General features: G+C 41.4%; 1 protein-coding gene across 38 annotated transcripts in view; it reads left to right on the top strand.

The window, feature by feature from the left end:
* The window catches only part of FHOD3 (formin homology 2 domain containing 3), a 514,139-nt gene that overhangs the window by 291,184 nt on the left and 195,229 nt on the right, over window positions 1-27,726 (top strand). For 36 of the 38 annotated variants that reach the window (XR_014074757.1, XR_014074756.1, XR_014074755.1 and 33 more), the window contains exon 6: window positions 19,677-19,771. Coding sequence is in view for 26 of the 38 variants with exons in the window: in XM_081562360.1 (XP_081418486.1) it covers window positions 19,677-19,771 (95 nt within the window). In the remaining 12 variants the exon portion in view is untranslated. Of the gene's footprint in view, window positions 1-19,676; window positions 19,772-20,721; window positions 20,902-27,726 lie in introns of those variants that run through there. The other 2 variants (XM_081562363.1, XM_081562362.1) reach the window with 1 other exon arrangement.

Below are 27,726 nucleotides of genomic sequence, written 5' to 3'. Positions count from 1 at the left end.
GCAGCCCCCTGAGAAACATCACCATCTCAATTTTTTGGAGGAAGGATTTGAAGCATCAGAGGTCAAATCGCTTATACAGAGTTGCTTGTTTGATGAGAGGTGATGCCGCCTGGCCTCAGACCCAAGTTTCCTGGCTTCTGGGCCCAGACTTGTGACCACTTCCCTGGCCTACCCCCTGCCTCTCTTTTTCCAAGGCTGATGTGCAGTGAGGGGTCCAAGCATTCACCATTCCTGACAGCTCTGTCCATTTGGATGAGGGGGGTCCAGCCAAATGGGCCTAGCAGGGTGCCTGGCACTTAGCAGATGCTTGTGGCTGCTGGCATGAATGAATGCGTTTGTCAGTCCTGGGAAAAGCCAAGAGAGTTTGGGCCAAACGGAGGCAGTGCCTCGCACAAATTGCTGTACAGTGTGCTGCTAAGCCTAGCGTGAGTCCTGCAACAAAGCTGTACACTAGTCTTCAATGAAAACTTTTCATAGTTCTTTTTTTTACTTTAAATTTATTTATTTTTTAATTAAAGGATAATTGCTTTACAGAATTGTATTGGTTTCTGCCACACATCAACATGAATCAGCCATTTCTTTCTTTCTTTTTTCAGTTATAAAGAGCAATTGGGTTGCTTATTTTGTGTTGAAAGAGAATCTTTAATTGTAGGATATAAAGCAGTGTTTGTCAGTTTTTTTTAAAATGATCACCTTCCTCGGGAGCCTTTTAATATACATCTTGTCCTTAATTACCCTCATTCAACCCCCATGAAGTTTTAATGCCCCAGACTATGTATCTGTTATATACTGTGTCCCTGTAGAGAAACATAAACTATTTAAATATATATCGAAGATATTTTTGCCCCCAAGAACCAATTTTCTTGTTCTCACCCCTGTTGAGAATGCATGGTCTAAAGTGTTTATTCAGTTTTAGTAGTGGGTTACTTGTGAAATGCTCATATATTTATAGAAATGAAAACAAAGTACTTGCCAATGACAGCCCTTAGTGACCATTAGCATGGCAGAACAATCAGCTCTAATGAACATGTGATTATAGCTGCCAGGAAATAGCTATTAAATGAATGCGAGTCTAATGTGCTGGCCGCGGAGATGGGATGGGTGGTGGCGAAGTCCACGGACGCGTGGCCTTGTAGCCTCATCAGCTCTGCGGAGACTGCACTAGTTTTAAACCCGCTTGTGTTCAGGGAAGCGCCCAGCACTGTTGGAGCTCACACTCAGCACCCGAGACATCTTCTTAGTTGCTTTTGGGATTTCCTGCTGTGGACATGAGGCGGTTGGTTTTTAGTCTAGTAGTGTTTTGATATTTTATTTTGACTTACGGTAGCAAAATATATATAAGCTATAATTTACCATTGTTATTATTTTTATTGTATACTTCAGTGACATTAATTACCTTTGCAAGGTTGCACTAACATCACCACTATCTCCTAAGCTTTTTCATCACCCCAAACAAAATCTGTACCCATTAAGTGGTAACTCCTCATTCTCTCCTCCCCCACCCCCTTTTCTTGTCTCTGTGAATTTGCTTGTTCTAGACATTTCATGTAAACACAGTCATCCAATATGTGTCCTTTTGTGACTGGCTAATTACACTTGGTATGAATTTTTTCAAGATTCACTCATGTGTCTGATAGGATTGTTAAATGCGCCTCTGTTAAATGCATTCACACATACTTCAGTTTTTTGGAATGAAGATAATAGAGTGGACATGCACAACCAACGGAGAGATTTATTATTTACTTTTCTCATATTAGAGGAAGTTCATTATTTTTCTTCTCTGCGTTTCTTTCAATGTCACCAACTTGACAGGTATGAATGAGTCACAATAGGAAGGTTTCTAATTCTTCGACTATTAAGCATATTTTGGTTTTGTTCTAGATCATAAAATACACATAAAATAATATCATAAAATACATTTGGCAAGCTCGTAATACTTCTAAAGAATTCAGGCTTGGCACGAACTGTGGAAAATATTGTCAATAAGCCTGCAGGCACTCAAAAAAAAAAAGGAGTAGTACAAGGGGACATACTTGACTGATTCCTGATATTAGGGAGAAAACATTGAGTTTTTTCATCAAATACAATGTTAGTTGTAAGTTCTTTTTTTTCCGTAGAGTTTTCCTGTCAAGTCTAGAAAGCTTCCCTCTGTTCTTAATTTGCTGAAAATTTTTTTATGGCTGAATGTTGGGTTTCGTCAGATGCTTTACCTCCATCAGTTGATGTGATCATCTAATTTCTCTTCTATAGACAATTGATATGATATACTACATTGAGTTTTGCATATTGAACCAGCCCTGTGTTCTTGAATAAACCCCTCTTCATTATGGAATATACATTTTAAAATATATATTATATGATTGAAAGTGAAGTTGCTCAGTCGTGTCCGACTCTTTGCGACCCCATGAACTGTAGCCTACCAGGCTCCTCCGTCCATGGGATTCTCCAGACAAGAATACTGGAGTGGGTTGCCATTTCCTTCTCCAATATATTATATATCAAAGCAAAAAAAAAAAACGTTCAGGTTTGAGACTTCCTTGGTGATCCAGTGGCTAAGACACTGACCTCCTAGGTTTGATCCCTGGTCAGGGAACTAGATCCCACATACTGCAACTAAATATCTTGTATGCCACAGGCTCAGCCAAATAAATAAATGTTAAAAAAATAATTCAGGTTTAACTAAGTTGTAGGCAAGTGACTACTGCATGGGATCCACATTTTAAAAAAGTCCTTGAAATTCCACTGTAGAGGTTCACAATAAGGTAATCGAATCCTCTGGGAAGAAGTGAAGGGATTGTCATATTTAAAAATATAATTTTTTATATTACATGATGCTGTGATTTTAAAATAATGTTTACAAGTGAAAATTTGAACTTGCGTCTATCAAACAGGCACCTGTGTAAAGCTTGGCAAACATGAGGAGGCCCAGGAGCCATTTCTAGCAATTTGGAGCTTGTGGGGAAGCAGGCTGGGCTGGTGCTCATTTCACATGCTAGCAAGGTCATGCTCAAAATCCTTCAAGCCAGGCTTCAACAGTATATGAACCGAGAACTTCCAGATGTACAAGCTAGGTTTAAAAAAGGCAGTGGGACCAGAGATCAAATTGCCAACATCTGTTGTTTCATAAAAAAAGCAAGAGAGTTCCAGAAAAACATCTACTTCTGCTTCGTTGACGACGCTAAAGCCTTTGGCTATATGGATCACAACAAAATGGAAAATTCTTCAAGAGATGGGAATACCAGACCATCTTACCTGTCTCCTGAGAAACGTGTATGCAGGTCAAGAAGTAACAGAACCGGACACGGAACAACAGACTGGTTTGGAATTGGGAAAGGAGTACGGCAAGGCTCTATGTTGTCACCTTGCTTATTTAACTTCTATGCAGAGTACATCATCGAAATGCCAGGCTGGATGAATCATAAGCTGGAATCAAGATTGCCAGGAGAAATATCAACAGCCTCCGATATGCAGATGATATGACTCTAGTGGCAGAAAACAAAGAGGAACTAAGGAGCCTCTTAATGAGGAGAGTGAAAAAGCTGGCTTAAGACTCAGCATTCATAAACCTAAGATCATGGCATCCGGTCCCATCACTTCATGGCAAAAGAAGGGGAAAATGTTGAAACAGTGACAGGTTTCTCTTCTTGGGCTCCAAAATCACTGTGGATGGTGACTGCAGCCATGTAATTAAAAGACACTTGTTCCTTGGAAGAAAAGTTATGACAAACGTAGACAGCGTGTCAAAAGCAGAGATATCAATTTGCCAACAAAGATCCATATACTCAGAGCTGTGGGTTTTCCAGTAGTCATGTACGGATGTGAAAGTTTAACCATAAAGAAGGTTGAGAGCCAAAGGCTGATGCATGTTGAATTGTGATGCTGGAGAAGACTCTTGAGAGTCTCTTGGACAGCAAGGAGATCAAAGCAGTCAATCCTAAAGGAAATCAACACTGAATATTCTTTGGAAGGACTGATGCTGAAACTGAAGCTTCAATCTGGCCACCTGATATGAAGAGCTGACTCACTGGAAAAGACCCTGATGCTGGGAAAGATTTAGGGCAGGAGGAGAAGGGGGTGGCAGAGGATGAGATGGTTGGATGGCATCACCAGCTCGATGGACATGAGTTTGAGTGAACTCCAGGAGATAGTGAAAGATAGGGAAGCCTGGCCTGCTGCAGTCCATGGGGTCCCAAAGAGCTGGACATGACTGAATGACTGAACACAGCAGAGCTGGACTGGTGGGAGCCAGCACCACATACCTGGTCCCCATCATCACTGCCCCAGTGGAGATCAGGGAAAGTGGTCATCAGGATGTGGGAACATTATTTTTCCTGTTTGCCTTTGAGTTTGATTAGAAGCAGGTGCTGATAGATAGCGTGGAGAGAGCCCTATCTAACCAGGCACTGCCCTCAAGTTGTGGTTTGGTTTAGCAGTGACCAGGGGTTCACATCTCCTGGCTATGCAGGAGAATCACTGGTGGATGATTTTGACAAGAACAATGCCAATTAAATCAGATGTGAGGCTGGAGAGAGTAGTGTGTGTGTGCATGCTAAATCGCTTCAGTCATGCCCGACTCTTTGCGACTCCATGGACTGTATCCCGCCAGGCTCCTCTGTCCATGAGATTCTCCAGGTAAGAATACTGGAGTGGGTTGCCATTCCCTCCTCCAGGGGGTCTTCCCCACCCAGGGATCGAACCCGCATTTCCTACGTCTCCTGCATTGGCGGGCAGGTTCTTTATCACTGGTGCCACCTGCGAAGCCCAGAGGGCGTGGGGAGCTATGGTTTAAGGCTTCTGAGGCAATGATTTTTCCCTGAGAACCCTGAGTGGGTCAGTGTCTTGGATGCTGGTCGCCAAGGTAATCACAGGATTCAGGTCCTTTTCAAGGGGCAGCAGGGGGGACACCCAGGAAGGAGCCAGCACCCTGTAGGGGGGCCAGCAGCAAATCCCATCCAGATGCAGATTCTCTAGCAGTTGGTAGAATTTTAGTAAGCGAAGGAGTTTGATAAGGTAGGTTTTTCTGGAAGTTAAAATTCTAAGCATGTTGAAATCGTAAATAGAGAGAAATGCAGAATTAATATACTGAAAAATACTTCGATTGTTTTAGGTAGTACTCCAAAGTAAACCGTTTCAGTGGAGTCTCATCTGGGATTCCTGAACTGCAAATATTAATATAAACACCTATTAGAAGAGCGCCTCCTAGTGCCAGACACTTCGTATTACATCCCCGTAGGGACTTGAATGTTATGGAAATACAGGATTTTGGAGCTGGAGGGCTTTGGAGGGCTTCAGGATGAATCCTGTATCTCCCAGATGATGGACTTAAAGCCCAAAGAGATTAACTAGCATAATGTCATCAACAAGAACTGCCCTGACCATCACCATGTGTATGCTAATACATAATCCCATTTCATCCTGACAACATGTAGTCCAGATGGGATGGTTCTTCCAATTTACAGATATGTAAACTGAGGCCCAGGAGGCTGGGTAGCTTGTACTTTTTTGAGAACTAGGGAATGGTGGAGGCAGCGTGAAGGCCGACTTCTCCCTGGCTCCAAGCCCGGTGAGTTGTTCTTGATGCTGGGCTGCCTTGAAAGTGGAAATGAGCAGAAGCATGGAGGTACCTTTTCTCTTCTCCTGCCAGGGATCTCTTCTGTCTCCTTGAAGCTCAGTATGTCCCCTCCTTTATGATGTGGCTCTGCTGTCCTCCTGCAGGAAACCTTCTCTAATTACTCAGGCTCACACCAACCCTGCCCTTCTCTGAATTCAGGTGTTTTATGAGCTCTGTCCCACCCCGCTTGGGCTTAATTGCTCTCTCCAATCTTCATGCCTCTTGCCTCTGTCACAGAGGCTCACACAGGAAAGCCATGCATGAGGGGATGTCCCGTGTGTATGCCTCCTGCCTCTCCCCTCCCCAGGGCAGGGGAGGAGCTGCTTCTCCCAGGGTCCATCAAGGGAGCCTTTGCTACCGACGCACGGTGGGAACAGCAGGGTTAGATTGAGTCCATGAGGTGAGCAGCACGGCCCAGTCACTGCTGAACCTGTGGAGTTCACTTCTGGTTCACCTCATCTCTGGCTCGGAGGTGTCTTGGGAAGGCCGTGGGCTTCTACTGGTATTTCATTGGATGTAAGTCCTGGAGATCATTATAGAACAGATAATTAAAGTGGCTATTTTTCTTTTCATGGAGAAATTAGGATTCTGCCAACATTGTTTAGAAGCTCAGAACCTGCTAATATAGTAAACCTGTCTTCATTCCTTTGGTTCCTCCTTAACAAAAAATGGAAGAATTTGGAACGAGAGGGACTGAGCAGAGGTGTAATTGAGGCCACGGAGGCCCAGCGGTAATAAGACTCCCTTGCTTGAAGGCTTACTTTGAAACCTTTATCAAGGGGATCTGGAATTTAAACTTTGATGCTGATGGGCAGGTAAAGGAATGGGACAGAACAACATCCTGTATGAGGCATTAGATGGGAGACGAGGATGCAGAGTTTTGCTACATGATGTCCTGGTGGGAAGGTCCAGCAGGAAGAACAGACAGAAAATCCTGTTTTAAGGGCCCTGCATGGAGGAGCCTCTCTCCTCAGAGAGTTACAGTTGAGGCTTACAAGTGTTGAGAGAGGCCCTTAGGCCTGATGTATTTTAAAATTTATCTTAGGAAATGGGCATTCAAGGGTAGAGAGAGGTTAGTCAGTTTTTCCAAGAACGCTTTTGGAAATTTGCATTTCAAATACTGCTAAATGTCAGCAGGGGACTCAAAAGTTTGACACCTTGTTGGAGCTCTTGGTGCTGATTAAATTCTTGTCTCCAGTCTAGAATTGGCAGCTTATTCTCCTTAATTTTCATGCAGTAATCAGTGCTGAAAGACTATTTCTTTGACAGTTGCCCTTGGAGAAAACTGGGCCTGGGCTTGTTATTTAGAGCGGACAGGACAGTGGAAGAGGAAAGAAACAAGGCAGACGCCAAGGTCTCCACTTAGTTCCAAGAATGTCAACCTTATCAACCTCCTTCAATATTTACTGTGCATTTTGGTGCTTAATGGAAATTGGGGATTGGCAAATCCATTTCAGAGTTAAGAGTAAATTTTAATGGTCTGATTAAAATAAGTTGAAATCCCTTTTTAAGATGAATTAGCTCTTCCCAGGAGATAAGGTTTTAGTGATGGGCATGGTTTTTTCCTTTCTGAAGATAACCTTAAGAACTCTCACGGCAGAGAGCCAGAACCACTGTGTTCTGGTTTAAGAAAGTATCGTCCATGATCTTGTGCTTCCGAGGCCTCTGGGGGGACAGGGAGTAGAGAATATACCCAACCACACAGCAACATCCATCTTCACTCCCAATGGGCAAGTCACAGATCACCCTCTTCCAAAAAAAAAAAAAAAAAAAATCCCCAAACAAGAAAACCAACTCTGGTGACCACTCATAATGGTTTGCAACAGAAAGCTGCCTTTGTGGGTAAGGTCATTTTTCTCTAATTTTTCATATGTCCAGTCTATTGTTTTCTGTACTTTTAGTTGAAATAAATAGGCATTGTTTGCAATCACATTTTCAAGTGGTAAAATCTCTGATCCAATGGAATGGCTGTAGAATAGGTTCTCCTTCCTACTGCTTTTGTCATATGAAAAATCAAATCAAGAATGGGAAAATACAGTTGAGGAGGTCTAGGGAGCGAAAGTCTAGGCATGATAACTGTGGTTAACAATACTGTGTTGCATTCTCAAAATTTACTGAGAGAGTAGAGTTGTGTTCTTTCAGCATGCACACAAATGGTAACTACGTGAGGAGGTTTTATGTGAATTAGCTTGAGTTCATGATCATTTCATTGTGTATGTGTATCACATCATCATGATATATACCCTAAATATAAACATTTTTTATTTAAAAATATAATTTTAAAAGTTCAGGAAAAGAGAATGATAAATGTACACAACATAAACAATTACTGGAGCTGGATAAAATGTCTATGTAAATAAGAGTTACTTGCACTATTTCTGCAACTTTTTTGTTATTTTGAAATTATATAAAAATTAGAAGTTACCCCAAGATGCAAAAAATAAATAGTAGGGAGGTGATGCACAAAGGTACATTGAAATACTCAGAGAAATCTTTTGTTTCATGGTGGAACTCTAGAGTCGAATATGCAAGTGGATGCTTAATTTACAAATAAAAGCTTTGTCTAGGACATAAAAAAGGGCTAGTTTATAGTCAAATGTGTGATATGCCTACAGTCATTTCAGTGCTTTTTTACAAACCCAACCACATTACGTTAAAAAATCCTTTGGCCTAAACTGTATAATTCCCTTAAGAAGGTCATGCAGCTCTGGAATCTCCGAGCCAATTTACAGAGTACGTGTGACCTATAATTTCACTGTAATATCGAAGGAAAGAATGGATGAGGGGCTCATTAAAAGACTACTCAGGGCAGCAGTGTTTAAGAGCTCTTTGTTTAAAAAGTCAGATGACTCTGCCAGGAAGGAATTATCTTTCAACTTCTACCATGGCATTTCTGGCATCTTTGGTCAAAGGAGAGGACATAAACAAGCAGGCAAATAACTGATGGGGGGGTCGTTTTCTTGGGGTTGCTGTCTCTGATGTATAAGAAGTTCTTTTTTAAAAAACAATTAAAAATTTATATCTTTTTAAAAAAAATAGCTCTGGTTTTTGGAATTAATATATGTTTTATATTTAAGAACTTCTCTTAAAAGCAAGACACATATAACTAATTCAAGTTTGATAGTCTTAGGATTGAAGCCCTTCTTGGGAGCAGAAGGTTCAGAGATAAAGGAGCCCAGATGGCATGGACAGGAAGTTGAAAGGTGGGCGAGAGGCTGGGAATGGAAGGCACCTTGGGCCTTGTCCCCGGGTGGAGGGAGCCAGATGGTCTTCCAGCTTCAGGTGCTATCTTCAATGCTTTAGAAGATTCAACGGCAGCATCTTTCACGGATTAGAAAGAGTAGAATCAAGGTAGGTGAGCCGGCTGGGTCCTCAGTTGCTGTAATCCAAGAGAGACAATGGAAACTGGACCTGAGGCAGTGATGGAGGGAAGGAAAGGTGAATTTGAGGCCGTTTCAGGGGAAAATGGAGGGAATTAGAGGAATCACTGGAGGAGGAAGATAACAGAAGGGAAGGAGTTTGGAATAATAGATTCCAAACTTTTGTGGCTGAGATCTATAGGAGAAAATTCATATTTATATAAAATAGAACAAAATAGGAACAGCCCTTTACCTGAATGGAGGGCACTCTGTTTTCTATTCTATTTTGTTTATTGAAAAAATCCACTGCTGGTCTGGACTCACTTAGTTGATTTCATAACCCACTAGTGCTGTTTGAAAATGCAGGTGTGCAGTGAGTTCCACTGTCTAGCTTGGGTGATTGGGTGCTTTTAACAGTCCCCCTTTGGGACCTACTGCAGTAGACTGGCTGGGAGTGTCAAGTGTTAAGGGGGAAGCAGTTAAAACCCACCAGTGCTTCCGGCAAAACATCCAGGAGTTATCTATGGCCTGTGTTAGGGTTCCTTTTAGAAGATCCTTTGACCGAAAGGCTTCCAGTTTTAAAAAAGAAAGGAAAATAATAAGGAAAGAAGGAAAATAAAAATGGAGGAAGGGAGAAGAAGAGAAAGGAAGAAGAGAAAAAGGATTGAAAACCATATGGTTAGACTATTGAAGCAAAGTTCTGAGTGGACCCTGACATAGGACTTTACTCCAGGCCATCCCTGTGTTGCTGTTGAGTTGTATTCTAAAAGCAGAGCTGGGAGGAGTTCTGCCTGAAATGGCGAAGCACAGAGGAACCTCTCTACTATTAAATGTGACTTTGTTGTTGTTTAATGACTAAGTCGTGTCCGACTCATTGGAACCTCGTGGACTGTAGCCTGCAGTCTCCTCTGTCCATAGGATTTCCCAGGCAAGAATACTGGAGGGAGTGGGTTGCCATTTCCTCCACCAGGGGATCTTCCTGACCCAGGGATTGAACCTGCATCTCCTGCACTGGCAGGAGGACCCTTTACCTCTGAGCCACCAGGGAAAATACACAAAGCAACTGTTCGAGGATCTTGAAGGGTAAATGGTAGTGGACAAATTGGGAAAGAAGATTAGAACTTGAGGATAGTGCCGTGATAGTGCTTTTAACATTTTTCTTCTAGTATTTCCTGATCTGGGCTCAGATCAGCCCTGAACCCAAAGTGGGCATTGATGTATTCAGAGAGAGTTCCAGAAGAAGCTTTCTACTTCTGGCTTGAAGTAGGATAAAAAGGGACTCTAGACACTCAAAACTGCAAAAGTCCCTCATGTTTCTTAGTCTTTTCTCTGTTATCTTGAACTCCTGCCCACAGATAATCCCATGGTGAAAACAGCTGTGATAATAATTCGAGAACAGCAGGAGCCTGCAGGCACCTAAAACTTTGAGGCATAAACTTGTGCTTTTATTGAGAGGAATTGTAGTCACAAGAGTGTTGTGGTGAATTCCATTTGTATTTTACCCTGTTTTCCCACTGCTTGGCCCCAGATGTGGGCACAGTCACAAAAAGTATGGGGCAGAGCAAGATAAATATTGGCCCCACTCTCTGATTGAAAGACTAAGAAAGGGAGCCCCAGGGAACCTAAAAGTATCAGGGAGATAATGGAAAAAGAGGAAAGTCACGTACAAAGTTTTTCGTGAGCCCCTGGGCTCACCACAAACTACATGCATGAATCTGACCCTAAACAGCATACCAAAGACTTTGAGAACTGAACAACAAGGCAGACCACTGCCTGCTGCCCAGTGGCTTCCAGACTAGCCATTGGGTGGTTGGCATGCAGGGCCAATCCAAATGGCACAACACAGACTTTGAAAACTGGACTGGTGTTGGAACCACAGCTCAAAAAAGTCAGGTCAAAACTTGTGGCTTAAAGGGAACAAGGTTAATTGCCTGATTAAACAAAAATGTCAACCTTTTCTGGAATATTTAAACAAAATCCAGTCATAGCTTTCAGGGTATCCAGGATATAAGCCAAAATTATCTGACATACAATAAAGTAGAAAAATTCCAGCTTGCATAGGAAAAGACAAATCCGTAGACCCCAGTACCAAGAAGACATTGGTAGTGAATGTCATTTGCTTTAAAGAAGCTAATATAAAAAAAAAAAGAAAGTAAGAATGAACACTATTGAAGTGAATAGAAAGATAGAAAGTCTCGGAAAAGAAATATAAAATATAAAGAAGAATCATTTTCTAAATGGAAAATTTAGAAATTAAAAATAAATTAATCAATATGAAAATCTCACTAGATGGACTAATTAGCAGATTGGAAATGATGGGGCTAAATTCAGATGTACCATTAATTATATTAAATGTAACTGGCCTAATCACAGTGATTAAGAGGCCAAGTTTATCAGAATGGATACAGAAATAAGACCCAACTAAATGCTGCCTATAAGAAATCCACCTTAATTATAATGCTTTAATTAGTTTAGAAGCAAAAGGATACAGGAATAAATATCATACAGACACTAATAAAGAAAAAAATCTAAATTAACATTAGAGAAAGTAGACTCAGAGTAAAGAAAATAGTAACAGATAAAGAAAGACATTATAATGATAAAAGAATTGATTCACCCAGAAATGGAAAAACCTTGCTTCAAAATACATGAAGCGAAAACTGAGAGAAATGAAATACAATATGGAAAATCCTCAGTTGTAGTTGAAGACTTCAGTATTCCTCTTTTAGTAATCAATAGAACCGTTAGACTGGAAATCAGCAAAGCTATAGTGGAACTAAATAACACCACCAACCAACTAGTTCTAATAGACATTTTTAGAGTATTCTACCCAACTATCAGTTCAGTTCAGTTCAGTTGCTCAGTGGTGTCTGACTCTTTGTGACCCCATGACTCACAGCACGCCAGGCCTCCCTGTCCATCACCAACTCCAGGAGTTTACCCAAACTCATGTCCATCGAGTCGGTGATGCCATCCAACCATCTCATCCTCTGTCATCCCCTTCTCCTCCTGCCCCCAATCCTTCCCAGCATCAGGGTCTTTTCCAATGAGTCAACTCTTCACATGAGGTGGCCAAAGTATTGGAGCTTCAGCCTCAACATCAGTCCTTCCAATGAACACCCAGGACTGATCTCCTTTAGGATGGACTGGTTGGATCTCCTTGCAGTCCAAAGGACTCTCAAGAGTCTTCTCCAACACCACAGTTCAAAAGCATCAATTCTTCGGCACTCAGCTTTCTTCACTGTCCAACTCTCACATCCATACATGACTACTGGAAAAACCATAGCCTTGACTAGATGGACCTTTGCTGGGAAAGTAATGTCTTTACCCAACTATAGTGGAATACATATTCTTCTGAAGTAAATAAAAACATTTACCAAGATAGATCATGTCCAGGATCATAAAAATAACAAATTTAAAAGACTTGAATGCATCTATTTTCTGACCATAATGAAATCAAACTAAATCAGTTATAGAAGGATAACAGGAATATCTCCAAATGTTTGGAAATTAAGCAACAAATTTCTAAAGAATCATATGTTAAAGAGAAATTTTCAAATAGAAATTAGAAAATAACTTGAACTAAATGAAAACAAAAATATAAATCAAAATTTGTGGGATGCAGTTGAAGCAGTGCATGAAGGGAAATTTATAGCATTACATATTTCTATTATAAAAGAAGAAAATAATCCATGATATAAAAATTTTCCTTAAGAAACTAGAATACAAAAGGAAAAATAAACCCAAGTAAGTAGAAGAAAAGAAATGATAAATATAAGGATAAAAACTAATAAAATTGAAAACAAATAATAGAGCTGGACTATTGAAAAGCTGGACTTTCCAGATGGCACTGTTGTAAAGGACTTGCCTACTGATGCAGGAGATGTAAGAGACACACGTTCGATACCTGGGTTGGGAAGATCCCCTGGAGGAGTGCATGGCAACCCACTCCAGTCTTCTTGCCTGGAGAATCTCATGGACAGAGGAACCTGGCAGGCTACAGTACACAGGGTTGCAGAGTCAGACACGACTAAAGTGACTTAGCATGCACACATGCTGGGGAAAGCTAATTCTTTGAAAAGCGATAAGCACAAATAAGCAATAATGACAAAGAAAAAGAAGACACTCATTGCCAACATCCATAATGATAGAGGGGCTATCATGACGAACTCCACAGACATTAAATAACTAATAAGAGGATACTATGAACAACTGTAAGTAAATAAAATTGATACTTAGATGAAATGAGCCAAATCCTTCAAAATCACAGAATACCAAAATTTACCCAAGATGAAATAGATAACCTGACTAGCCTTATTACTGTAACAGTTATTGACTGTGACTATTAAAGAAATTTGATTTGTAATTAAGTCTGAAAATGGATTCTCTAGGCTCAGATGGTTTCCTGCTAATTCTGCCAAACATTTGAAGACAAAATAAAACCAATTTTATATAACCTCTTCCAGAAAACAGAAGAAGAGGAAATGCTTCCCAGCTAATTTTATAAAACCAACATTACCATGATGCAAAACTGGACAGAGACAGGATACTACAGACCACTGTTTCATGAACAAAGATGCTAAAATCCTCAGCAAAATATCAATGAATCAAATTCAACAATATGTAAAAAGAATAATGCACCATGGCCAAGAGGGAATGCAAGGCTAGTTCAATATTTGAAATTCACTGTGTAACCTACTGCATTATCAGTCTGAAGAAAAACCATTTGATAATATCAGCTGATACAGAAAAAGCATTTGACAGAATTCAGCATCGATTTATGATTAAAAACTCTCAACAAACTAGACACTGGGAGGATCTTCTTTGCCTTGATAAAGGGCATTGTACAAAAACCTATAGTTAACATCATAATTAATGGTGAAAGACTACATTCTTTCTCTTTAATATTGAGAAAAGGCAGTTGTCCACTCCAACCACCACTATTGAATATTCATACTTAACCAATGCAATAAGGCAAGGAGGAATAAAGGGAAGTGGGTTGAAGGGGATATAGACTGGGAAGGAAGAAATAAGATTGCTCTAGGTCACAGACATCATTATTATCTATGTAGAAAACCTCAGGTAGTCTGCAAAAACATAATCCTGCAAATCCCTAGAATTAATAAGTTTAACAAAGTTACAGAATACAAAATCAAAACAAGAAAAATTATTTTTATTCTAATGCTGAATCTCCAATACTTTGGCCACCTGATGCGAAGAACTGACTCATTGGAAAATACCTTGATGCTGGGCAAGATTGAAGGCAGGAGGAGAAGGGGACAACAGAGGATGAGATGGTTGGATGGCATCACCGACTCAACGGACATGAGTTTGAGTAAGCTCCGGGAGTTGGTGACGGACAGGGAGGCCTGGCATGCTTCAGTCCATGAGGTCGCAGAGAGTCAGTCATGACTGAGCGGCTGAACTGAACTAATAATAGTCAGGAATGCAGAAATTTAAAAAATATATCCAATAGCTCCAAAAAATATGAAATACAAATTTAGCAAAAATCCATATACAGAATCTTTAGCTAAAAACTACAAAATACCAGTGAAAACAGAGAAGATCTAAATGATGACATAATAGGATCATGGGATGCAAGATTGAATGTAGTAAAGATGTCATTCTTCCAAAATTTATCTGTAGATTTAATGCATTTCCCATAATATTAGGTTGGTACAAAAGTAATTGCAGGGTTTGCGTTACTGAAGTTTGCTGTTTGATATTGGAACATATTCTGAGTAAATGTGGTTATGTTATACATCATTTTAATGCACACTTCTCACTTTATGGTTTTTTACTAATGACTTATTACTTGCTGTTTATTTTATATTTACTTTAGACTATGGAAATGATGTTAGGCAAAAAGAAAATTCAAGCTATTTTCTTGTTTGAGTTCAAAATGGGTCGTAAAGCAGTGGAGACAACTTGCAACATTGATAATGCATCGGGCTTACCAGGTGACTCAGTGGTAAAGAATCTGCCTGTCAATACAGGAGATGCAGGAGACCTGAGTTTGATCCCTGGGTCAGGAAGTTCCCTTGGAGAAGGGAATGGCAACCCACTCTACGATTCTTGCCCGGAAAATCCCATGGACAGAGGAGCCTGGCAGGCTACAGTCCATGGGGGTCACAAAGAGTCAGACACGACTGACAACTGAGCAGCAGCAGCATCCTATCGAATAGTCAAAATATAGTATTAGATCCATTGAATATCTGTGTGAAAAAAGAACATCCATCTAATCCACACAATTTCTACAAAAATTATCTCAAAATGGATCATATATCTAAATATTAAAGAAATTTTTTTTAGAAAATAAACTAATTGTGACTTTGTTTGGGCAGAGGGCTCTCTGCACTTTGTGTCTTAAGAGTGTTTCATCGCGTGCTTCTGTCCAGTAGAAATTGATGTGTGACCTCAGTGACATCCTTGATATAACTGACACTTATTGAGCCCTGACTCTGACAAAGACTCTCTCTCAGTCCCTACAACACCTCTGCAGAATAGGTACTACAGTCTTACGATCTCACTTTTGAGATGAGGGAACAGAAGCACAGAAAGTTAATAAAAATGCCTCGAGAAAATTCCAAGAGCAGCGAAACAACAAATGGCCTAGTCTCTCTTTTCAGACCTGTGCTGTCATTACGTACCACCACCGCTCTGTTCTGACATTCTGATACTCCTCATCCTTCTTCAAAATGGAAATCGGTAGTTTTTGTGGCTCCTGTGACCCAGACAATCTACTTTTCCTTTCTTTTTTTTTCCCCCTCCCATATGAGTTTTATTCACAGGCCCTCATCCAGGCGGGTCGTTTTTTGCTTTTGGAAGCTTAGTGTAATTTTAACACACTTTAATCTATTTAGCGCCATCTTGTGTCTGCATTGGGTTTTGCAGGAAGGAGCTCATTGGTTTTAGGACCGGCTGTGCGGGGAGATCTAGCTTGAAAGCTTTTGCGTCTCACAATATTCTGACAAACCAGCGTGATCAGAAACTTGAATTCCATTAGATGTGGACTTTCTGGTGACTTTCTTCCTCCAAAGTGGGCAGTTAATAGAACCTTGAAGGGAAACAGATCATGGAGAGAAAACTTACAGAAATTCTCACTTTGACTCCCTTTCCGTAGTGATGCTCTGGCTTGCTGGGCTTTCTGCAATACTAGACACGCTGAGAAGTTAGTGGGGAGACTTTAGTTCCTGGATTTTCAGCCTTGGGAGGGGGGAAGGGTCCCCCAAGGGATGCACCTTCCAGAGACTATAAACAGTCTCCATTGTCTCCCCCTGTGCCATTGATTTAGAAGATGCTAAAGTCTGTGTTAGTTGCTCAGTCGTGTCTGACTCTTTGCAGCCCCATGGACTGGACCCAACCAGGCTCCTCTGTCTGTGGAATTCTCTAGGCAAGAATACAGGAGTGGATAGCCTATCCTTTTTCCAGGGAATCTTCCTGACCGAGGGATCAAACCCGGGTCTCCTGCATTGCAGGCAGATTCTTTACCGTCTGAGCCACCAGGGAAGCCTAGCATCTGAATTTGCTTCTTCAACAGTGGAACTCGAATGGGAAAAGGACAGTGATGCAAACTCCTCTTCCCTGGAGGTTTGCCAGTTTGTTTTGGAAGGGAGAGGAGGAAAGAAAAAGAAAAGGGAAAAAATAGGGCAGAATGTGCTGAATTCTCAGAACTCTTCCATGATGTGGGCACTTATCTTTCTGAAGGAGGGAGGGGTATGCTGAGGGGGTAGGCTAGTAAAAAAATTCCAAAAACCAGGAAAAGCACTTAATACTTTGCATTATACAGTCTTATTTAGTTCCTTTTTGTGTATCTGTTTGCTTTCCAGTTATAGAAGTAATAGGTACTTGTAATGAAAAACAAGGAAAACAAAAAAGTAGAAGAAAATATATCCAAAGAACATGTATCCTGTCATAATGCTTAATATATCATGGGGTTTCCTTTCCTTCAATGCTTGAAGATCTTAGTATTTTATTGAATTATATAATGTTTCTCATTTTCTACTTTTAACTAGTTTATCAGAAACAGCTCATAACTTAGGATATAGCTTTGGTAAATTACTCTGTATGTGGCATTCTAGTGGATTTTATATATGTGGATATGTGGATTTTAGTTGATGCTTTGGTGTTATAGATGACACTTCAGTGCATATCTTTGCTTCATCCTCTTTCCTCCCTTAACTTAGGGTTATTTCCTTAGGATAGATTGCTGAAATCACATTGGCTGAGGAAGAGCTTCGAGAGGACTTTCAGGCTCTGAGTAGAGACAGAGGAGCCACCTGTCCTGGCTAGAGGTGGACTCAGCTGCTTGGTAGTGATGGAGCTTGGGAGCACTTTTCAAGCCTCAGGTTTTCCTCTGTCAGGTGGGGGTAATAATACCTCCTATACAGCCTGGCTCTCATATTAATAACACATATAAAGTACCCCCCTCAAACATTGGGACATGGTAGACACTAAATGGTAACTATCGAAATTATTTTCAAAACAATTACAGCACTAAATAGATTACAGGCCTTGTACCAGTTTGCCCTGATGCCAGGAATGTTTGAAGTTAATTATTTAACCTCTGCAGCAGTTGATACCTAATCATTTCTTTTAAAAATGTCTTCGGTAATTTAAGTAAAAATGCTATCTCATTATTGTTTTATTTTGCATTTTTATTATAGTAAGAATGAACAACTTTACTATTGTAAACCAGTTTGTCTTCTCTCTTGTGTTGTTCAGTCACTCAGTCATGTCCAGCTCTTTGCAATCCCATGGACTGCAGCATGCCCCGCTTCCCTGTCCTTCACCATGTCCCAGAGTTTTCTCAAACCCATGTCCATTGAGTCGGTGATGCCATCCAACCATCTCATCCTCTGTCACCTCCTTCTCCTTTTGCCCTCAATTTTTCCCAGCATCAGGGTCTTTTCCAATGAGTTGGCTCTTCACATCAGGTGGCCAAAGTATTGGAGCATCAACTTTAGCATCAGTCCTTCCAATGAATTTTCAGGGTTGGTTGCCTTTAGGATTGACTGGTTTGATTTTGGCTTTTTTATATTGGCATTTAGTATTTTCTTATCAACTTATAAAATAAATCATTTAAACCTTTATCATATTTGCTGTCATGTGTCCATTTATCTAGCATTATGTTTTTATATCAAAGTTTGATTTTCTTTGTGTATTACTTACTTTTTGTCATCAAGATGAGAATGTGGTTGTAATTGTGATCTCTTCATTATAAATTTTGCAGATGAATTTTTGTTTGGTCTATAATATGTCTTGCAAATAATGACAGTTTTATGTATTAATTGCTAACCATCCTACCTTTTATTATTATTCATGTCTTGTTAAATTTGCCTGCAACTCTCTAGCAGTATTAAATAATCATAGGGTTAATGGGCATCATTTTAAAATTACTTCTGATTTTAACAGGAGTATCTCTAGTGTTTCACCACCAGATACAATATGAATCTGGTATTTCCAAAAATATATTGTTTATTGTGTCAAGGATATGTTCAGTTAATTGCTTAAAATTTTGAGTTTTTACATATATAAGAACATACTTTTTCTCAGAATGATTATGTGATTTTGTTATCTATTTGTTGGATAAAGTAATAATAAATTTTCTGACATAGCACATATATTTGTATGCTTAGAATTAGTGTATACTCACATTTTGTGTTTTATTTACTGTTTTCAGTCAACACTGCTTCATCTGAACTATTTCCTACAACCTGCATATAAGGTTGTGTGTGTGTAAAGCATAAAAGAAAGAATATAGGAAAAAAATATCAATGTGTTAAGAATAATTCTAAATTATGAGATTATGAATTATTTTCATTTCACACCTCTTTAAGTTTTCTAAAATGAGATATTCTACTACTACCAGGAAAAAAGGGTTGCCAAAAGTGTCAATGCCATGCCAATTAATTATGACTGAAATAAGATTTAGGAGGTCAGATGTGATTCAATGAAGCTTATTTATTTAGAGTATATAACCTTTGTTTATTGATTTTCTAGAAACCAAAATTTTGAAACTAAGGGAACTGAAAAAATTGACTTAGCATTTGTTTAAAAAGTGTAATAATATTTTTAATGGATAATGACAATATGTGGTGACTGTATTTTCCTTAACTAAAAATTTATTTGATATTGACAAATTTTTTCATGATATCTGACATTTTAAAACCCAAAAATCTTTAGAAAGGATTACAAATAATACTTAAATACATATTTATCTCCTATTTAAGGATTCAGATAAACTTAGGATGGTTCCATAGCATCTGGGACCAGCCTGACCACAGGCTGGGGCACTGGTCAGGTTGCTTTGAGAACTTCTTTCCGTAACCGGAGGCCACGACCCAGACACCATCTCATCCATATCTGTGTCCCGTCTGGGACTTCACACAGATATAGAAACAGAAAACACATTTATACATCAAGGCACAGAGAAGTAACAATCACTGGATTTGGTGCCTTAATTGCATCTCCCAGATACCAGGAATAGTCTTTGTTTCTTCTGGAGTGGTCCACACTTTCTGCAATGAGATTTCGCTAATTTCAGAGCTCAGGAATCAAATCAGAGGATCAAATCTTCAGATTTGATCATTAACATACAGTGTACTTAAAATGTGAGAATTTCACTTGACCTTATGATCATTGGAGATGTTATTTACATATAAAACCATAACGTCTCCTCCTTCTTTTTCTCTTCTCCTCTTTAGCTTTGGGCCAGATTATGTTGTACGTGGATGGGATGAATGGAGTAATAAACCACAATGAAACCATTCAGTGGCTGTACACTCTCATTGGGTCAAAGGTAAGAGATTATGGTTGAACATTTTATTTGGCTTGTATGTCATAAATCTCTTTTTCTGTTATGCTCTCTGGGATGATTTTGCAAAAACAAGTCCTATTTAGCTCTGTTCCAGCCCTGTCAGAGTACAAACAAGGACTATGATTTTATAGATTAAAAAAAATACCCAAATTGCAAAGAACTTATTAATTTTAACGCATTTTAGTTATTTTCTTTTAAGCTTTTTTTTTTTTTTTTAAAGCTTTTGGCTGCCCGTGCAGCATATGGGGTCTTAGTTCCCCAGCCAGGGATGGGACCTGTGCACCTGGCAGTGGAAGTGTCTTAACCACTGAAATAGCAGGGAAGCCCTTTCTCTTAATTTTTAATCAAATACTTTTGGCATATTTGGTTTTTAACATTTAATTAAAACATTAGGCAATGGGTAGAGCATTAATCTTGCCGGTGGTAAAGCCAGTGAGTGCATGCTCAGTTGGGTCCCACTCTTTTTGACCCCATAGACTGTAGCCTGCTAGGCCCCTCTGTTCATGGAATTTTCCAGGCACGAAGACTGGAGTGGGTTGCCATTCACCTTACCTGCTGTATTTCATGTTTAATATGGTCAGTTACTTAAGTGTGTGTATGTTGTATATATGTATATGCATATTCCTGTATGTATGGATGAAAGGATTTGAGACTGCCTTTCAACTCTGCCATCAATTATAAAACATTTACTCACAATTCACCCAGGCAACATAGTAAGTGCTTTTCAGGCATTATTGTGTTTAATCCACACGAGGCTACTGTAAGGTAAATAACGTCCCGATTTTCTAATTGAGGAACTCGTGCTTAGTTATGAGGATCTCACTAGTTTCCCCCACGGATCTTGGCCTGTATCTGTCTGGCTGTGCCTTGGCTGTGAGTCCCCAGTCCCTGGGGCCGCGGCCCCGAGGAGGAAGATCCGCCATGACACTCGAAGATCCGCCATGACACTCGAGGGGTGTTGGAAGCTGAGTGAGCCTGTGGCGTCACCCTCTCTAGATTCTCAGGTGGGGCCGTGAAGGACCTGGCTGGAGGGCAGACTTGGAGGAAGTCAGAAGGGATCCCGTCTTGAGCAGAATCCAGTGAATCCAGGCTGGAGTGTGGTCAGCCTGTGGGTGAGGCACCATGGTGGACATCACGGTGATGAGAGTAGGCAGCAAGGTCCAGCGGGGAAGACATCCGGGGCCTGGGTGGGGAATTTCAACCTGGTTTAGACACGTTGCAGAGTCAGCACAGCTTCCTGGGGGTCCCTGCAGAACCTGTGGTCATCCCAGGCTTCCCTATCCCTATGTTCACTGCCACCCTCACTGTGGCCAGCCTGCCGAGGCTGGTGGGCACCAGCCCTGGGCTCTTGGCAGAGTCACAGACCTTGGTGTGTGATACCCACTGGGTCCCAGGTCCTTGGTTGACCCTCACATCTTCTGCTCAGTTTTCCTTTTTCCGGTATTATTTTTAATAGAATCTCCTCTCCCATTTTATAATAGAAGCAGGTATGATTTTTCTTAGAAGACTGAAAATCTTTTCTTCTCCTTCTCTTTTTTCTTCCTCCTCCTCCTCTTCTTCTCTTTAAACACTTGGCTCTGTTTTCTTTGGAAAATGGATATGCCTTTATTTACAAAGTGCTTTAGGTGACCTTACAAGCTGAGTGGCATGGTGGGCCTACTGGGTTGATTTCGCAGGCTGAGGGAAGATATGTGTTTCATATCCTGCTTTAGTGTTTTCTGATTTTTCCTCCCTTTTGCTGAGTCTCCTTAACCTTCATGCTCATTTGGAAGCTTCTCCCTCCCCTGGGCTCCCTGCATGGTCTCAAGGACCCCAAAAGCTAGGGAGATGGGAGATTTTGCAATGAAAGCTGATTTTATTATGGTCATAATAAAATACTGACAACCAACGCTATTTAGAAACAGGAATAAAACCTAGCAGCAACACTTGTTACAGGAAAATTGACCACCTTTTAGCTCATCACCAGGAAGGAGTAGAGGAAGGGTAAGACCCTGGTAGGGGGAGTGGAAGGGAAAAAAGGATGGGAAAGGCATGGAGAAGAGGAGAGAGGGAGAAAAGGATGAGAGGAGAGACTAGGACCAGGAAGAAAAGGAGAGGAGAAAAAGGAAATGGGCCTAACAAAAGTGGCTCTGTCGGCTCAGTAGATGGGAGGAAGGCTCACAGCCTTCAGTGTTGCAGCAGCATCCTGTCGATTTTTCTTAGGCATCATTCTGCAAGGAAAATAAACACTGGGAAAGGAATATGCAGGATATCTTTATGGACTTCTAAATAACATGGGGAAATCATGAAATTCAAAGCCCTCAGGAATGAGATGTAGGAATTATGTTTCCCCTCTCCTTTCCCTGTGCAGCACACATGGTGTTTGGGACCCTGGGCATCTCTCTGAGGCAGAGCATTTGCCTCCCTCGCCCAGGCACTCGGGGCATCAGCACTGATAGATCACTGCTGGATCCTTCTTCCATTTTTCGTTTTCCCTACAATGGTCTCCAGCTCCTGTGTTCAACACCCAACCAGGACTATGAAGAAAATAGAGCCAAGGCCCAGCCTAAGCCTTTGGGCTATTGGTGTTGTTAGGGGATGGTGGGTGATGCTCAGAGCCTGTGTCCACTCTGTGATGTCAGAGGAAGGTCTCAGCTGACCCTGCAAGGGGTGCTCAGTTGCAGGCTACTGGCCGAAAGTCAACAGGGGCAGCAGCCACCAAGTGCAGTTCTAATGAGATCAGTTCTTCTTTACAATACTGTATGGTGGCCTCAACACTCCCCCTCACCCCCATGCCTGGAGAATGAGATCTCTGCCAAGAACAGGTGAACCAACATGAAACCCTTAAGTTTTGAGAAGGAACCCTTCTCCTCTTCTTTAACATACAGCTTGGGCCATATGGCCACAGAGGTTTTCCTGATTCAAGTTAAATTAAGAAATAAGGAAAGCAAGGGGTCCTAGGTTTTTCTTTTGACTAAGATTTCTCAGAACCTGAAGAACAGGAACCCTGAGGTCCTATTGTTTGTGCCTTAAATAGGCGCAGAGTTGATGATGGAACCCTGGGTTAGAGAAGCCTTGCCATTCTGTTCTCATAATTCTTCATTTTCCTCCCATGAAAGGCAACAAGATGTGTCTGCCAGCAGGCCATTATGCAATATTTGTAGATATTCGAGTCTCATAACCAGAGGAGGAAATGATCCATTTGCAGCCAAATAATTATGTTTTAAAAGAAAGAAAAAGTGTTTTCAATAATATGTTTCATTCTATTTACAAAAATCCATCTTTAAACTTCCCAGTCAGAGGTAAGAAGCAGATGCTAACCTCATGACTTTTCACACAACATGGATTTTTTCCCTCTTCATATATCTGGAAGTCTCATTAACTGCGGTAAGGTGATTCGGCTTGCACAATATAACCTTTCGTTATTATCATACAGAGAGTCTGTTTTTCTTTATCTGTATGGATTGCCTTCTGGCCATGGAGGAGGCCCCAGCAGCCCTTAACCTCCTTGTAGGTTTCATGACCTCCTGATATTGCCATGAAACCTGCCCTTTCTGTGTTGCTGTCGCTGCATTTTTCTGTCGGCCCCATTGCAGCTCATTCTTCCAGCTGTGCCCCAAATTGCTGGTCATAGATCTCCAGACTTACTTTGGGCTATGTGGGGATGGCCCTGTGTCCTGACTCCCACTTGGCACAGCTGCTAAACCTGAGTCAAGGGGAGCTCTGGCCACAAGGCCCTTGTCACATGCACGTATATGTTCTTACATACCTTAGAGAGCCATGCTCCCCACTCCCACAACAAATACACACACGCGCGCACACACACACACACACACACACACACACACACACACACACACACACACACACACACACACACACACACACACACACACACACACACACACACACACACACTGGGGATGCTGCTCAGAGTTTCTTGTTAGGACAGTAAGACGATGAGAAGTAACATTGGATGTGTAGGATGGAGGTGGTGGGGGAAGAAATTGAGAAGGATAGGGAGCTAGGGGCCTAGCATGCTATCAAAGCCCTGAGGTAGTGAGACCTGGCTAAGAATTGCAGCAGAAATTGATGAAAATATGGAGACATTTTGCACAATAGCTTCCTAGGACTAGATTTCTGCATGTAGAAAAACAGCATGAAGACTCAAAGCGAGGGTCATAGTTTTGAACCTGGGCAGCTATGACTATGGCATTGCCTCCAGCAGAGGTAGTGATAGTGGTGGTGGTGCTTAGTCGCTCAGTCGTGTCCTGCTCTTTGTGACCCCATGGACTGTAGTCTGCCAGGCTTCTCTGTCTATGGGATTTTCCTGGTAGGAATACTGGAGTGGATTGCCATTTTCTCCTCCAGGGGATCTTCCTGACCCAGGGATCGAACCTGAGTCTCCTGTGTTACAGGTGAATTCTTAACCATTGAGCCACAGGGAAGCCACCCAGGAGGAAGAGAAAATTTGGCAGTTGCGCTTCAGTAGCTGGAAAGCTTTGACATACTGGGCAAGATGAAGGCAGTGTTCCCCAGGAGAGCTAAACAGGTGTATCCATGGTGCCGGGAAGTGCTGGCTGGTTGTGAAGTAGAGGAGGTTTCGTGAACCCATTGGTCATGGTCATTGGCATGTCACTGCCAGTGTGATCCACTCAGATGACCCACAGGTGGGTGAGATCTGAAGTGCCTTTTCATTTTTAATTTTTTTGGGTAATTGTTTTGAGATAATTGTATGTTCACATATAATTGTTAGAAATAATACCTAGAGATCCTGTGTAATCTTTACCCAGTTTTCTTCAAGGATAATATCCTGCAATACTGTACTATGGCATTGCAAATCAGGCAGTTGAGGTTTTGGTACAGTCAAGAGACAGAATGTATCCATCACCAACAGGAGCCCTAATATCACTTCCCTCCTATTCCCACCCCAACCTAAATCTCTGGCAACCATTAATCTGTTCTTCATTTCTATACTTTGGTGATTTCAACAAGGTTATATGGATGGTAGGGGCCACAGCATGTAACCTTTTGGAGTTAGCTTTTTTCCCCTCAGCATAATTATCTGGAGATTGATTGAAGTGGTTTTTGAGTAATGTAATATCAAATAGAATTCTAGCCTTGGAGAGATGGCAATGTCTTGTTCAAGATGTTCCTGACATTCACCAGCCACATTCCTGATACTTCAGCAGAGCAAATGCCATTTCCCTCGAACAGCCGTTACTGGACACTGGAACTGTGGGAAGGCCTTACTTGTGGGGACCTACCTCTGCCTCTCTGTCGTTAACCAAACACCCTGCACTGCTGTCTGGGACAACACACACTTCCCCATGGAAAAGTATTTAAAGTATTTAAAGACAGATATTATGCCATCCTGACATTGGAAAAGACCCTGATGCTGGGAAAGACTGAAGGAGGGAGGATAAGGGGACGACCAAGGATGAGATGGTTGGTTGGCATCACCGACTCAATGGACATGAGTTTGAGTAAACTCTGGGAGTTGATGATAGACAGGGAGGCCTGGTGTGCTGCAATCCATGGGGTCACAAGGAGTCAGACATGACTGAGTGACTGAAATGAACTGATTATGTCATCCTGTCCAAGTTAAATTTGATGGTTTCCACAGACAGTCCTTGGGGATGTAATTTGTAGTTCCTCATTGTACGGTTTAGCAGTTTCTCTGTGCATCCAATACAAAGGATCTTACTATGGTAAAATCCCAGAATACAGCATCGCCCTTCCATAAATCCCACCTCTGCATTCAGCGGCAGCCCTGGGTGCTAGCTCCAGTCAAACTAATAATTCACTAAACATCCCAGGTTTTGTTTTGTTTTTCACTTATCCACATTTGCCAGTTTCTTCCATTCTGCATCTCTGTGATTGTTAACACCTAAATGCAGAGCTTTGATTTTTTTTCCCATTGATTTCAGGCCAGAGTTCCAACCTCAAGATCATATTCACTCAGGAAAGGAAAGCTTTAGGCTTTAAATGCTTTTTACTTCTAGCATTTCCATTTGATTCTTATAGTTTCTTTTTGTTGAAATTTATCATCTGTTCATGCATGGTGTTTACCTTTTCCATTAATCTTTAACATATTAATCATTGTGAATTTTATAGTTCCAATATTGAGTCATATCTATTGATGGCTTTGTTTCTTGTCAGCAGGGGTAGGGAATTGGGGCTTTTTTATACATATTATAATTTTTGGTTGAAAGCTTGGTATGTATAGGACAGTATAGGCTAAGGTAGGTAGGGTTTATGCCTATAAATGGGCAAGTCTCTAATACTAAGCTATTAGAGTAGAGAGGTTTTCAGTTTTCTCTCAATGGAGCAGGGGTTGGATTTTTCTGTTGCTGTAGCATATTCCTTTGCCACCCATTTCCAAGTTCTTTTAAGTAATTGTGTTTGAGGTGAGAACTGGCTTGCTAGAGAGTTTTTCTCAATGTTCCTTTTTCACTGTGAGCTTTAAACATTTTCTACATATCTAAGTCTCAGAGGGAGGTCAGTCTTCATGCTCCTGTCCCTCCCCAAGTGGAACCTTATGTGGCTTTGGTGCTTCCGGGACTAGGCTTTCTCTGTTGCCTTTGTTTCCCACATTGGTCTTCAACAAGGTCAGTGTGCCTGGGTCTTGGGGTGGGACTGTCTCAGTGGTCCTGTCCCTCCCTCAGTGGTAAGAGGACTCTAAAAGGTCTCTCCTGAAGATGGGTTCCCATGCCTGCCCCAGCAACATAGAGTCTTATTCTTTTCCCTTCACCTACACTACCTGTGCTTCAGGGGCAATAAGATTTGTTACCCTTCCCTGCTGCTTACGGCTTTTGTGTCATAGAGGAGAAGACCTGGGATGTGTTTCCCTGCCTGTCCAGGTAGTCTGTGGCTGCTTCCTTCCTCCTGTGGGGTGTTTGCTGTTGTTCTGGTTATCTGTCTGTGCATCCCCCAACCTGCATTGTGGGAGACTTTCTTAGGTCTCTATCCATGCCCCGATCTTCCTATGGTGCCATGGAGGTCCTTGGAGACTAGCTGTGAATGGATGCTAAGTCCCTTTGTGTCTGTAGTTCCCAGGGCTTCCACACTCTCATGATAGTCTATACTTGGCCATTTGTTAAAACTGTGATCTGAGTTTTACTTACTGCTCAGTATGGTGGCTCCCATCCTCCTCCTCCACTCTACCTTAGATGGGCCATTGCTGTGTCCTGCCTTTTCTCAGTGGAAGGAAACTGTCCCTTTTTAGATTTCACGCTACTTGCTTGCTGTGAAATCCCGGCTCTCTAATGGGTTCAATGCAGGTTCAATTTGGGGCTTCCCTGATAGCTCAGTTGGTAAAGAATACACCTGCAATGCAGGAGACCCCAGTTCGATTCCTGGGTCAGGAAGATCCGCTGGAGAAGGGATAGGCTACCCATTCCAGTATTCTTGGACTTTCCTTGTGGCTCAGCTGGTAAAGAATCCACCTGCAATGCGGGAGACCTGGGTTTGATCCCTGGGTTGGGAAGATTCCCTGGAAAAGGGAAAGGTTACGCACTCCAGTATTCTGGCCTGGAGAATTCCATAGACTGTATAAGCCATGGGGTCACAAAGAGTCGGACATGACTGAGCGACTTTCACTCACTCACTCCAGTAATATTTGTGTCAGAGAGATATATGGGTACAAAGAGCCACTCTCCCCTTTATGAGTATTGCTCTTCTACTGGTTATTTGGCTCTGTATACCCAGACATCCCAGGAGGAAATAGCAACCCACTCCAGTATTCTTGCTTGGAGAACCTCATGGACAGAGGAGCTTGGCAGGCTACAGTCCATGGGGTTGGAAAGAGTCGGACACGACTGAGTGACTAAGCACATAAGCACACACCCAGAAAACTAATTCTCACTGATTTGATCTCTTGGATATCCCTATAATCTCAGTGGAAGGAAAAGAAAAAAGTGAAATTTTACTAGTCATTGTTTGGGAAGAGCAGGAGA

The sequence above is a fragment of the Giraffa tippelskirchi genome, chromosome 14, assembly GCF_054371585.1.
Source record: "Giraffa tippelskirchi isolate mGirTip1 chromosome 14, T2T-mGirTip1v1.2.pri, whole genome shotgun sequence".
Classification (NCBI taxonomy): domain Eukaryota; kingdom Metazoa; phylum Chordata; class Mammalia; order Artiodactyla; family Giraffidae; genus Giraffa; species Giraffa tippelskirchi.
The sequence above is the reverse complement of the archived record's forward strand: the minus strand, read 5'-3'. Positions and strand labels throughout refer to the sequence as shown.